At 41.3% G+C, this 13,443-nt stretch overlaps 2 protein-coding genes across 4 annotated transcripts; one reads left to right on the top strand and one right to left on the bottom strand.

Moving 5' to 3' along the window:
• The first annotated feature begins 1,732 nt into the window (after positions 1-1,732).
• Positions 1,733-7,109, top strand: trmt6 (tRNA methyltransferase 6). The gene is made up of 12 exons (XM_034228759.1): positions 1,733-2,058; positions 2,257-2,387; positions 2,565-2,674; positions 3,294-3,385; positions 3,491-3,574; positions 3,666-3,790; positions 3,891-4,061; positions 4,246-4,487; positions 4,595-4,680; positions 5,298-5,400; positions 5,685-5,771; positions 6,514-7,109. The coding sequence occupies exons 1-12, from the start codon at positions 1,952-1,954 to the stop codon at positions 6,673-6,675; spliced, it is 1,500 nt and encodes a 499-aa protein (XP_034084650.1). The 5' UTR covers positions 1,733-1,951; the 3' UTR covers positions 6,676-7,109.
• A 45-nt stretch (positions 7,110-7,154) lies between these two features.
• Positions 7,155-12,057, bottom strand: chgb (chromogranin B). 3 transcript variants are annotated; one of them, XM_034228758.1, is made up of 8 exons: positions 11,891-12,057; positions 11,704-11,750; positions 11,509-11,599; positions 10,233-11,163; positions 9,585-9,992; positions 8,814-8,883; positions 8,501-8,611; positions 7,155-7,537 (listed from the first exon to the last, which is right to left on the bottom strand). In XM_034228758.1, the coding sequence occupies exons 1-8, from the start codon at positions 11,934-11,936 to the stop codon at positions 7,457-7,459; spliced, it is 1,785 nt and encodes a 594-aa protein (XP_034084649.1). In that variant the 5' UTR covers positions 11,937-12,057; the 3' UTR covers positions 7,155-7,456. The 3 variants fall into 3 exon arrangements, with proteins under 3 accessions (XP_034084649.1, XP_034084648.1, XP_034084647.1); XM_034228757.1 differs by having other exon boundaries at positions 10,113-11,163; XM_034228756.1 differs by having other exon boundaries at positions 9,585-11,163.
• Between the last annotated feature and the right edge of the window lie 1,386 nt (positions 12,058-13,443).

Consider the following 13,443-nt stretch of genomic DNA (forward strand, 5'->3'; position numbering starts at 1 on the left):
CCTTTTTTTAATGCAGACCAGCAGAATCACCTCCTATGTTGAGGTAGGCTATCAAGTGAATGCTTTTATTTCACTTTTCATAGTATAAAATGTAGTGTTCAGGATCTCAAAAACAATCTAACAGTAAATATTTGTTAAATGATTCAACACTGTATGGCCAGAATGATGGCATACAATACGTTTTTCAAATATTCAGATATATAAGGCAAATTGTATGTGGAGAATATATTAAAAATGTGGCAATAGTTTGTTACACTTTAGTGGTGTACAATAATTTGCATATTTTCAACAATTGCAACTCTTTGATATATTTCCACATCTTTACAGAAGCCTTTATAAAGAACATATGGGTCATTCTACAGAAAAGGTGGAAGTGCTGTCACTTGCTTTTGCAGACACCAAAATACATGACGTTGACCTAATACTCACATTCATTATTAAATAAATAGAGATTGTCTTTGCAATGGTACTAAATAAAAAATGGTTTTATATGTAAATTGCAATTGATTTAAAATGCCAAGTTCAAGGAACTGCATTGTCACTTTGATCATACATGGAAGTGGAGCCTATAGTTTTAATTTTTTTTCAATAAATAAATCTAATTTATATTTACATAACATTACATACATTAAATATAACACTGCAATGGTAAAAAAAAAACGCAAATTATTATTATTAATAATATCAAATACATGTCAGTCACCCAAAATTACGTAATTGGTGTTACTGCTACACAAAACGCTTTTATTTTTGAAATAATGTACTGTCTCTGAAGTGCCTCCTGTAACAAGAGATCATTTGAGGCAGTGCAGTGGACAAAGACATAAGGAAAGCAAATACTTCTTACTTTGTTTGTTAAAGGTGTCATTTTATCTTCAAATTGTACATGCGTCTTTCAAGTCTGTCATTAGTGTTACTCATTGCATAGCCCTAGGGGTGAACATTTGAATGGGAAAATGTATTGTATTGAAGAGTTAAACGATTTTGATATTGACTGAAGCCACATTTGGTCTGACACATTGCAGCCATTTTGTTAAAATGGTAGTGTTTTCTCCAAATTGTCACTGGTGTTACTCTTCTTCCTGGTAACGCGTAACACCAGTGACATTCCTATACAAATAAGCTTTGTATAATGTATAAAAAAACTAAAAAAACTTTAAGCTCTACTTGTTGTGGATTCATCAAGTTAAGAGTTAGTTATTGCTATTTAACAGGTTTTAGATGTTTTTAGAAGGAATATATTTCAGCAGATTTGTATCACCCAGATTCCACCTTTTCTGTAGAATGACCCATATGAGATATCCCTTGATATTACTATATTATATTATATTACAAAATTAATATGTGAGAACAGAGTTCCATTTTCACAAATAATGAAAACCTAGACTGGGAGTAATCCATGGATGTATAATAAGTATTTTACCACATCTACTCACTGTTACTGGACAACCTACTGTACCTGTCCACTTATTAATGATACATTATTGTAATAATTATCATAATTTAAAATATATACCTCAATAAATCTTAAACCACAAGTTCAATTTGTATAAAAGATTGGGAAGTTGGCAAAGGCTCAACTGTCCCCCTTCCCAGAGCCATATAATAGAAGCTCTGCCCCTTCCTATTGTATCTAATGATACATGTACATTGATCGATGATTCTGAAATCTATGTCTCAGGCTAGCAAGCTCATCGACGTCTGTCCAGCCAATCACAGTGTGCTTTGATGAAGCATGGCACGCTCAACAATCTGCAATTGTTTAGTCGTCCTGGAATGCTAGGGAAATGGTAGCTTACACGTGGAAATAGTGATTTGCCGTATTTTGCTTCTACTTCAGGGTGGTTTAGTGCCTTATTGAACCGTGCCTTGTCAGGGCTATTCCGTATTATTCTCTGAAGGTGACGGTTACTTCTTAGCTGAGTGACGAGCTGGTTTAACCGGCTTTATAATGGGGGACAACGTAGACGATGACTCTCTGTACAAAATTAAAGAGGGGGACTACGTTGTGTTGAAACGAGGAGATGTCTTCAAAGCTGTGCAAATTCAAACGAAGAAGTAAGTACAAAACTGTTATTACTGGAAAGATAAGCCCCAAATATATGGCTCTTGTCATTTTATCGTAATGAAAAGAACAAACTGGGGCTAGCTAAAGGACAGATCTGAAGTGATATATAGCAACATCTGTGTGATGGATGCTGCAAAGATGTCCTTCTGTTGATTTGTGTTGTTTTTGTCTGTTTGATCTACTCACAGGAAGGTGATTTTTGAGAAGCAGTGGTTCTTCTTGGATAATGCTGTGGGACAGTTGTACAGCACTACATTTGAACTGGCATCTGGAGGGATCCTGCAGCCAAGGAAGCCCAAGGACCCAGAGAGCTCCACCGGTGTGTAACCTGCTGGGAAACACAACAACACTCACTGCCATGATTGAGCCATACAACTGCCACTTTTAATATCTTCAGGGCATCATTATTTGTGATTAATATATTGTATTCCTAGTCTGTATGCATGAACTTGTAAAATACTATTTGAGTGATCTCCTTTTATGTGTCCATCCTCAGATACAAAGGGGGCAGGCACAGACAACAGGAACATTCAAGATGATGGAAAATCCCAGAAGCTGACCAGGGATGACATCGAGACACTCAAAGAGCAAGGTCTGAAGGGACAGGTACATAAAGAGTCTCGCAATTACAGACATACATGGAAAAGTGTGACTATACTGACAGGTGTTTGTTTAGTTGTTTAAATTGTATGTCCTCAACGTTTAATTTACTTATTATTGTCATCAAATTTCATAAAAAAACCATAAATGGAGCATGCGTATAAGTAATGTAAATCAATTGATTGAACAAAAACGATTAGGTAAACATAAGTGAGTGTTAAGGGTATGTTTTTTTATTATGATGAAAATGAACACCGTAATTAAATTGAAGGGAATAGCCATACACTGTTCATTGTAGAGACAATGTGTTTTAATACGCAGCAGAGAATAGTCCCAACAATTGCACCATTAAGTTTGATTTATGTTCAGTGCTCAGCTATTTCAAGAAATAACTCAATAACTCAACCTTTTTAATTAAAGAGAAAGTTAATTATTTGTGACCCACTGTTGATGATTTAAGACTTTGTGCTACAGGCGGAACAGGGAAGAGGAAAATGATTTAGAGATGGGTCGATGAATTCGTGTTTTTGCCTTGTCATGGGAAAATTATCGTTTAAATTATGAGATAAAATGTTGAAGTTTAACAGACGAGAGAATAGAGACAATATGTGTATGTGCTCCACAGGAAATCATTCAGCAGCTCATAGACAACAGCTCGACATTCAAAGATAAGACTGAATATGCCCAGGATAAGTACATCAAGAAGAAAAAGAAGAAGTGAGTCACTACTGATGATGCATCGACAATTGTCCTTAGACTTTCAAATGAATTAGGTTGCAGTAATTAGTTGTATCAGTTGTTCCCACTCCTGTGCTTTTCCAGGTATGAAAATATTGTGACGATTCTTAAACCTTCCTGTCGCATCCTGGCCATGATGTACCACGGCCGGGAACCAGGGAAGATCTGGTGAGTCAGCATGTGGAATAACAGCATGTGTGAATGTTTTTCACAGCAGAGACAGATGAATATATCATGTGTGTGTTTTCCTGTGATGCAGCCACCTGCGCTATGACACCCTGGCCCAGATGTTGACTCTGGCAAACATCCACGCCAACAGTAAAGTCCTGGTGTTTGAAACTTGTGCTGGCCTCGTGCTGGGATCCGTCATGGAGAGAATGGGAGGTACGTCAGTCCTGAGACATTTTCTGTGGCATTGAAATGATGAGCTTTTTCCATTCCGTCCCCTTTTTGTATAATTACCCACTCTTTCCTCCTCATCCAGGCTTCGGCTCAGTGATCCAAATGTACCCAGGAGGTGGGCCCGTTCGTGCGGGTGTGGAGAGCTTTGGCTTCCCTGCACATTTCCACGATACGCTGCATGAGTTTCCCATCTGCCATCTCAATGCTCTGATAGCAGGAACTCTGGACACCACTGCCAAAGATCCTAGCGCCGGTAGAGCCTGCCTTGTTATTTATTGAAAAATATATTCTCTAGTACTGCTAGTCCATGCAAAAGAGAACTAAATATTTCCCTGGTACAAGTTCACAAATGCTGCGTTTTGCATCATAGTTTTATCCTCATGTTTTACTGATAAACTCCACACGGACTAAGATTGTGTGACTTTTCTCTGATGCAGATTTAAAGGAGTCCGACATGGCTGCAGAGGTGAAGACTGAGGCAGAGGTCAAGACTGAGGCAGAGGTGAAGACTGAGGCAGAGGTCAAGACTGAGGCAGAGGTCAAGACTGAGGCAGAGGTGAAGACTGAGGCAGAACAGAAGGGCAGTCCAGAGGAACAGAGCATGGAGACAAACAGTGGTGCCAATGGAAGCCTTGTCCCCAAAAAAGAAGAGGAGGAGGAGAAACGCAGAGAAGCCAAAGTATGCCCACTATTTTCTAACCCCACTCACGCCTATCCAAAAAGAATAATATATGTTGGATCTGAAGGAGAGAGCCCTGACGTCATGGTGTGTGTTTTTTGTTTTAGGCTCAGGAAAAGAAGGTGAAGCAGGAGGAGAAGCGGAAGAAGCTGGCAGCCGCTGCTTCCCTGCTGGAAGGCAGGAATGCCGACGGGTCAGTCTCAGATTTATCGTGCTTTCACATTTCTGATCCACTCTTCTACTTCACTTTCACTCCCACCTCTGCTTAATTACTTCTAGATGGCGCTGTGTAGTTCACAACAGTAATTAATATAGATCTACAGAGATTCAAAAGTGATGGATGCTGATAAGTATCTCCATAAAAGTCTTCCTCCGAGCTCACGGTGCCCTCATAAGGAGCACAAAGTGATTGCTTAGCAGTTCCCTGTCATATATTAATGAAGGACTTGCTTTATTGCTGTTTATGGTTGATGGATGAAGGGTTGTGAGGGACATATGAGCCAGAGATAGTATTGATCTGGTTAGCCTATTGACTTTCCTTTTTCTATATCATAGCAGCTATACCATAAACAGTACCACAGCTTTTCTTGCATTCTATAAATCTGCCTCTTTCACCGACTCATATCCAGCCTCATAATATCTGAAATGAATGTCTACAATAGGCATTACATCGACATCCTTCACATGCAGCACAGCAGATCCAAATTCCAATTGCCTACATCCACATTTCCAACAACACAGTGTACGGTTTACAGTGTATTTCATGTTGGACAGGTTTGCCTGATCATCTGTTTTGTTCCCCACGTGCAGGTTGGTTATAGCGAGCCGATTTAACCCGTGTCCAGTCCTCATGGCCCTGCTCAAGTTCCTCTCCCCCTCCAGGCCTTTTGTGGTCTACTCCCAATACAAAGAGGTAAGATCATCACGGCTCGGGGTATTTACCTGAGCCACAAAAACAAGTTTGATGTCCCCCCTGAAGAAGGATAATTAGTTATCTTAGAAAGAGCTCTCATTAGCTGCACACATGATTTGTATTGCTTGGAGCTCCAGCGGGAAACGTCGTTATTACATTACTGCCTCCTGTCACTGCCAACAAGTTACTATCAAGTCCTTGCCATTATTACCTGTGATCCCTCTGTGTATGTTTGTTGAATGCTCTTAATTCTCCTTCTTCTCTTCTCGATCATATCTCTGCAGTGTCTTATTGAGTGCTACACAAAACTCAAGGAACAAGGCGGTACGGTCAACCTGAAGCTCACAGACTACTGGCTGAGACATTATCAGGTACATTTTAAACTCTAAGTCTACACCGAGTTAGGTTTGAGCTATATTGTTAAAGCTGGTCTACTCAAGATTTTAATATAGACAATGGATGAGACGACGGTTCAATCAACTGTGCAGTTCACCTTAGCTCAGCTAATAGTTGTAGATAAAATAGGCGGCTGTTTTCAAATAAAAAAGCTTGAGATAAAAGAAAGGGTGAATGTTGGACCTACATTTGGCTTATGGACACAAACACTTCTTCTTATGAATGTTAATGCGGTCCTATGCTTGGTTTTGTATCAGGCAGCCCTTTGCTATTTTTTTGCATACAAACTTCACAAGGGGTTTTATATAACTATCAATCTGTGTAGGTTTAATACTAAAATCTCTTTTGCATGTTTGCATGACTTTTAGTCAATAAAAAGATGATCAGAATTGTCAATCCACTACTTGATTCAGCCATAAATAAGTACCTAAATGAATGCTAAAGAAAGAATGAAATTCCTCTCCTCTCTGTTCAACTGTGTTGCTGCTGTTCCATCCTTGCTGCATCAATAATCTGCTATAAGCACCTCCTGATCCATTATTGCAGAGACTCCATTCGCTCTCACTGCCCACTTCTTTATGTCTGTGTACGATGCAGCAACTGGATGTAAACACTGTTTGCATACTCTATGTCCTCCCTCAGGACTGAAGTTATTTCCCACCAGCCCTTCCTGTAGAATCAATGTCTCCTGACTGTATACACGTGTTGTGCCCCTAGGTGTTGCCTAACAGGACACATCCTGTGCTGCTGATGAGCGGGGGTGGGGGCTACCTCCTCTCAGGAACAACGGTCGCCGCGGAGCGCTCCAAACCTGCAGCCTTGCGGCGAGATGAGGAACCAGCGCCAAAGAGACAGAAAGTGACAGAGACCGAAGGATAAACAAACAAAGGGCAAATGACCAACAGCCTGTAGGGAATTCTCCCCCAGCATTGACTTCTCTTTCTGCTGAACTGATTTGACACATGTGGAATAAGGAAGACAGAGTGTCTGGTCTGCGTTCATCAGAGCACTTTCTCCTTGTGAATTCAGATCAGTGCAGAGGAAGGCGTAATGCTGAGCAGTAAACTATGAGCCCGCTACGGGCAGTACGAGGTCAGAGTATGTGTTATGTAAGGAACTGCTGAAATCATCTTTTATTATGTCTGATACCTCTAGACCAAGTTTATAACGTTTTTGATTTTTAAAGTTTTGCAGCTCCAGGTTTTTTTAATTTAGTTATCTTTGCAGAAAGTGCCATTTGTTATATGATGCAGCTTCACTGTGGGATACATCTGTATCTGCACAGAATTAAAAAAAAAAGCACTACTAATGAGCCCGATGTGTGAACACTTTTTTTTAAATGATTCGAGAGATATTTGTTTGGTCCCAGAATAACTCCTTTTATTGAGTGCAGACTGAACAAACTCATTAGAACACAATTTAAGTAATTTGTCTCAGATATATTAGAATCTCATATTTTCTTATTACATGTATATAAACATCAAAACCATTCCCATGCGGATCATTTTCAGTACATTTCAATACATCAAAATATCACAAATACTATGATAAACAAGTTGATCAAATGCTTTTGACAAGGCTCCAGATTTGATGGATGTTTTTGTCTTTTAAACACTAAATTAGCTAACATACAGTAAGCTAGCAGCTCTTCCATCTTGGTTTATGCGCTGTTGTCATGCAACTTGGCAGCGATTTCCTGCAGCTCCGTGTCCGTTGCTGCTAGGTTGTCCAGCTCCTTCTCCTGAAAAACATCAACATGGACATATTATAGAACAGTTTCCCCACCATTTACAGAATATAAATCAGGGTTAAGTTATCATATGTTGGCTTTGTTTACCCAAGTCTGCTCAAGTATCTGCATAATGAGTCAATTTAGGCAGAGCATTCCCTCCCTATCCCGAGTCGTGATGCTGATATTACTACACCTCCTTTCCTGCTTCAAAGTGACAAAAATGGCAGGAGGTCTCTACAGGCTGTAGCTCTTTTTAATGGACATATTATCACTTTGATTTCTCTCTGAGGCTATCATTATGAGGTTCTTAGTGGGATTACTGTAGCAGTCATAAAAAGCTAGATGTGGAAAGTGCAAAATTGTTGAAGAGAAGTGCCGTGAAGAAGTGATTTTAGAGTTAAGTATTGCATAGTGGAGAAACGACTCACCGCCCATGAATATTCTGGATGCATTGCTCTTCTTTATGTGACATGCTCATGAGGGGCAGTTCTTGATGTGCACTTGCACAGATGCATAATCACTGACGCTCTGTAGTTCTGAAGGCTAAACCCTGACATCTCCATGAAGAGTAGAGATTTCCATAATGAGCATTGCTGCTTTTTCCTCCCAGTGAAACATTGGTGGAGGCAATTGATGTGCTTCACTGGGTCAGCTCAAAATATATAGGGGGTTGAGTGTTATGGAAAACCCACAGTGTTTTTTAAATGATGGATCACAGTTTGTTTTTCATGTACAAATAGTTATATTCTCAAAGATCTATCGGGGTGGATTATTGGAATTTAAGTGTTTATGATTTGCTTGCATTTTAATACCTGAATCCTGGCTTCTACGTAGTTTCATAAATAACAATATTATAAGATTGTATTTTCACTTGAGTTAAGTGGTATAGTTAGCAGTTTAGCAAAGTAAACATGACAGCAAATAAATCCTCAAAGATAATTTGTTCTCGCGGTAATTTGAAACACTTCCTACCTCCCGCGGGGTGAGTGCTCTCAGGTGCATGCTCTTCTTTGGCTCCTCTTGGTTTGATTGGTTGGCCAGCTGGTCTATCTTATAGCCCAGCAACTTGGCCAGTTCGTCCATCTGAACACAAAAAAGTAGAATCATAATAACTGCAAAATGTAGGCCAAAATAAGGATTTTCTAATCAAAACCTAATTGACAATGTACTTCATAATGGAAGAGAAAACAGAGTTGATTTAAAGATCAAATGTCCTCAATCTGCATGTTCACGCTGTTTCTAAACTACAGCAATTTGCTACTTCTGTTTCAGACTGTTTACCTACCTTGTTTGAGTTTGCTGCAGGATGGTAGAAACCTCTGTAAATCCAGGGATTGCGCTTCTCTGCCAGATACCTGAAAAATAGCCCAAATTAGATGCTGTTCCACCGACCGTTGTACCGCCAGCGCGTGTACACTGATAAATGAGCTTATCCAATTCAAATGAGACAAAGCACCCAAGGTAAAAACCTTGATTTTCAATGCAATGGTCAATTATGAAAGAAATGTTAGGCTATTCTGCGTCCATGACATGTCTTCTATCTGAATAATAGAAAGAAAACATTGTTTGTACTCTTCACATCTGTAGATATCTCATACGCTCACAGTTCACATTATAAAGCCTCATTTACATATTCTAACAAAACATATCAGAAAATGTGTAATCCAAATAAATGATTGTCCTAATATTAGTAGGGAACTAGGGAAGTTTCATGGTGATATGAATGAGTAAAATGTCTTAGCATATTCATCCTAAATCTGCAGAATTTAGGACGGTTTCTCAATATTTTTGTTCCTGCTTTTTGAGCCAGAAATCTCAACAAGCTTTCCAATCTCATTCCTTTATTCATGATTAGGGTTTTTACCTATGGGGAAAATAAAAAAAGAGTTGTCTTAGGGGAAACAAATCAACTGGGGAAGTTTCATGGTGGTTTTAGTTTAAAATCCTACCGTATTAACCTTGGGGGATTCACTGGTAGAAACACTCCAGGGTTCAGAATACATACTAGCATAAATAAAGAGTAGAAGTTTTTCAATGTGACAAAAGATAGAAGTACCTTGTTGCGTCGTCCCCGTCCTTTCCCGCCTCCTCATAATCCTCAGAGGCAGCCATCTGCTCTCCCTCTTCTTCTTCTGATCCTCCGCCACGTTTATGGTACTTCTTCTTATGGTGGTATCTATGTGTCGGTTTCCATATACGCTTTTCTATTTCTTCCTCTTCTGTTCCCTGTCTTTTGTCTAAGCCCCAGGACTCCTGGCTGCGTTCCCCATCCGAGAGCTCCTCTTCACGTTTGGGTCTCTTCTGATGGAACCTGCCGGCCTGCCACTCTCTCTTGTCTCTTCCAGTGTCAAATTCCCAGTACTCCTGGCTGCGCTCTTCCTCAGGCTCTTCTCGCGCTTCTTCTGGTTGTACCTTCCTGGTTGTACCTTGCTGGTTGTACCTTCCTAGCCTCCACTGGTTGTACCTTCCTGGCCTCCAGCCCCTCTTATCAAGACCCCATGATTCCTGGCTGCGCTCCTCATCGGGCTCTTCCCTGGCTTCTTCTGCAAGCTCTTCATCACGTTTGTGCCTCCTCTGGCTGTACCTTCCTGGCCTCCAGCCCCTCTTATCAAGACCCCATGATTCCTGGCTGCGCTCCTCATCGGGCTCTTCCCTGGCTTCTTCTGCGAGTTCTTCATCACGTCTGTGCCTCCTCTGGCTGTACCTTCCTGGCCTCCAGCCCCTCTTATCGAGACCCCAGGATTCCTGGCTGCGTTCCTCATCGGGCTCTTCCCTGGCTTCTTCTGCAAGCTCTTCATCACGTCTGTGCCTCCTCTGGCTGTACCTTCCTGGCCTCCAGCCCCTCTTATCAAGACCCCAGGATTCCTGGCTGCGCTCTTCATCGGGCTCTTCCCTGGCTTCCTCTGCGAGTTCTTCATCACGTTTGTGCCTCCTCTGGCTGTACCTTCCTGGCCTCCAGCCCCTCTTATCAAGACCCCAGGATTCCTGGCTGCGTTCCTCATCGGGCTCTTCCCTGGCTTCTTCTGCAAGCTCTTCATCACGTCTGTGCCTCCTCTGGCTGTACCTTCCTGGCCTCCAGCCCCTCTTATCAAGACCCCAGGATTCCTGGCTGCGCTCTTCATCGGGCTCTTCCCTGGCTTCCTCTGCGAGTTCTTCATCACGTTTGTGCCTCCTCTGGCTGTACCTTCCTGGCCTCCAGCCCCTCTTATCAAGACCCCAGGATTCCTGGCTGCGTTCCTCATCGGGCTCTTCCCTGGCTTCTTCTGCGAGTTCTTCATCACGTCTGTGCCTCCTCTGGTTGTACCTTCCTGGCCTCCAGCCCCTCTTATCAAGACCCCAGGATTCCTGGCTGCGTTCCTCATCGGGCTCTTCCCTGGCTTCCTCTGCGAGTTCTTCATCACGTCTGTGCCTCCTCTGGCTGTACCTTCCTGGCCTCCAGCCCCTCTTATCAAGACCCCAGGATTCCTGGCTGCGCTCGCCACCTTCTTCCTCCTCTTCACCACGTTTCAAGAAAGCTTCGATGTCTTTCACATCGGTTCCCTTCGCCTGAGGCTCCTCGGGTTGACCTATGGCCAGCTCTCCATGAGTTACTATCCCCTCTCCACTTTTCTTGTCCAGTGGGGAATGTTTAACCCCTAAGACAGAAAAGAAGATACATTTAAAGGTGTGTAAAGATTCTTTAAGTATAAGCTTTAGGTTGAATCTCGTCTTGTGATTGAAGATTTCATCAATTACTTTGTAGTTATTTTGGTTTGCATTTAAATCATTTGAAGATCTCCCGAATGTTTTATGATGTCTCTTTTCTTTTCTTTGCCTTAAAGCTTTAAGCAATGCTTTTAACTCTATTTCTGTTACAAGTTGGTTAAAAATACATACTTTTTTCAAATCTACCAGCTATTCAAAGTCTCAATCAACTGACAGTTAAAAGAGCGCTGCATCAACAAAGGTATTTAATGATTAAATATGCTCCTGCTACAAACCTGCTTGGAGAATGCCTTTGCATTCCTGGTCCAGCCTGGAGTCCGGTTTGGTGAGAGCTTTGGAGAGGACTTCAACCAAACAGCGTGTGACCTGCAATAAAACAACAACTAGTAAATAGGAAGCTCTTCAATGCCTTCTTGTCTGATTAGCTGCTGTTTTGAACTTAGTCAAATTGCCTTTGAAAAAGAACATACCACATCTTCTCTCTGCCCTTCTTTTCCCACTGGAAGCGCTAGATTTTCTGCATTAGAAAAATGTTAGAATTAGTCAACCTGTAAAAGGATTGCATGCACTGAAGTAAAGGAAAAATATGTGTGTCTGTCCATGGTCCTGAACTGCGCACACTTACTCAAAGCACTGAAGAAGAAAATAATAACCTACCTGTCAACAAAGCCGCAACCAAGACAGCAACATAAATAAGTTTCATTTTGGCGAGATGATGGTATATCCAAGAAAATGTGTGAAAAAGCAGCAACTCCCGTCGCTCTGAAGCTTCAGGAGAGAGCTGCGCTGACTGTGCGCCGGCTGCTCTGAAGACTGGAGCTGAGGAGAGCCTCTAATAAAGAGAAGAGTGGGCTGCAGGAGCGTCGGAGGAGGGCTTTGGGCTCTGTTAATGTCAGGACTCATTAGACCTGCATGGAGACTGATTGGAGTGAAATTTGATGCAAGCACAATGTCGACATTTTGCACTAAGTGAATTAGTGTCACAGTTCATTCAGGAGGTGATCATTTAACCACATTTAAAGAGCATTGGAAGACATTTCATTTGAGCGTGTTTGTTTTGAATGTCGTGAGGTGCCTGAGGACAGGTACAGGGGGGTGAACACGGCATCACCAGGATTTGTGTACTCTGCTTCTGTAAAGCCCTGGAACAATACTTTGTAAATAAGAGTGTTGTTTTTTAAGTTGGAGAGAAGTTCAGCTCAGCCTACACTGTGTTGATGCTGCTGGTGTTCTTATTCTGCCACTGAATGTTAAATACAGTTATGTTTATGGCAGTTATACAATATTGGATTCCAGATATATTCAATATATTGTGCCGTGAGGTCTATCACAAATCTTCTCTTTTTTATGAGGCTTTCCAAAGTCTCTAGCTGAAGTGATGTAGTACCTCTGTATTATCAACTGCTAACACCCTACATTTCATGCAAGTTTAAATGTTTGATAGGAGGCTAATGTACTCTACATTTAAAGAAAAAAGTTAAGTAGACATGTACAGACAAGCACAGTCTGTCAAACCTTGAGTCCGATTTTAGCCAAACTGACTGATGAATTATTCAATTATTTGTATTCATTCAGCCTTCTGCACATCCGGTCCAGTTTTCCATGGGAACATGTAACTAATTTTTGTTCCAAAATGTTACAGTGTCTCAATCTGTGACTGCTGTCGTCTTCCTACCGTTCTCTGGATTAGGATGAGCTGACATGTGCAGCGGCACAGCTCAAATTTAGTATGCTCAGCGTGGCTCGGAACATTACAACTGAAAACTGTTGGCATCCTCTTTTGGCACTTTGCATGTTTTTTTCTTGCTTGCTTGTAGTGCAATGTGTTCTTCTTCAGTGCATGTATTCCTTCACTCAGACACAAAAAGGGATTTTGGGGAATAGGGTACGAAATCCAAATGACTCAGTCTCACCCATGTACAGGGGCGGCGCCAGGGTGCTGAAGCACCCCCCAGGATTGCCAAAGCACACCCAAGAAATGTGTTGTTTGTTTGTTTTTTTCCGAAAATTATTATTATTATTTTTATTAAATTAGAACAATTATTGATTACATCAATGCAAATGTGAAACAAACAAATGTTTGACCAACAACATAAAGCCAACACAGGTGACATGATTAGGCCAATGGCCAGCACCCATTAGATTTTTGACCTACCCATAGGCTAAATTACTTTGTGACACTTGAGTGACTTCCTGTTAGCTATAGAGCG

The sequence above is a fragment of the Gymnodraco acuticeps genome, unplaced genomic scaffold (assembly GCF_902827175.1).
Source record: "Gymnodraco acuticeps unplaced genomic scaffold, fGymAcu1.1, whole genome shotgun sequence".
NCBI lineage: Eukaryota > Metazoa > Chordata > Actinopteri > Perciformes > Bathydraconidae > Gymnodraco > Gymnodraco acuticeps.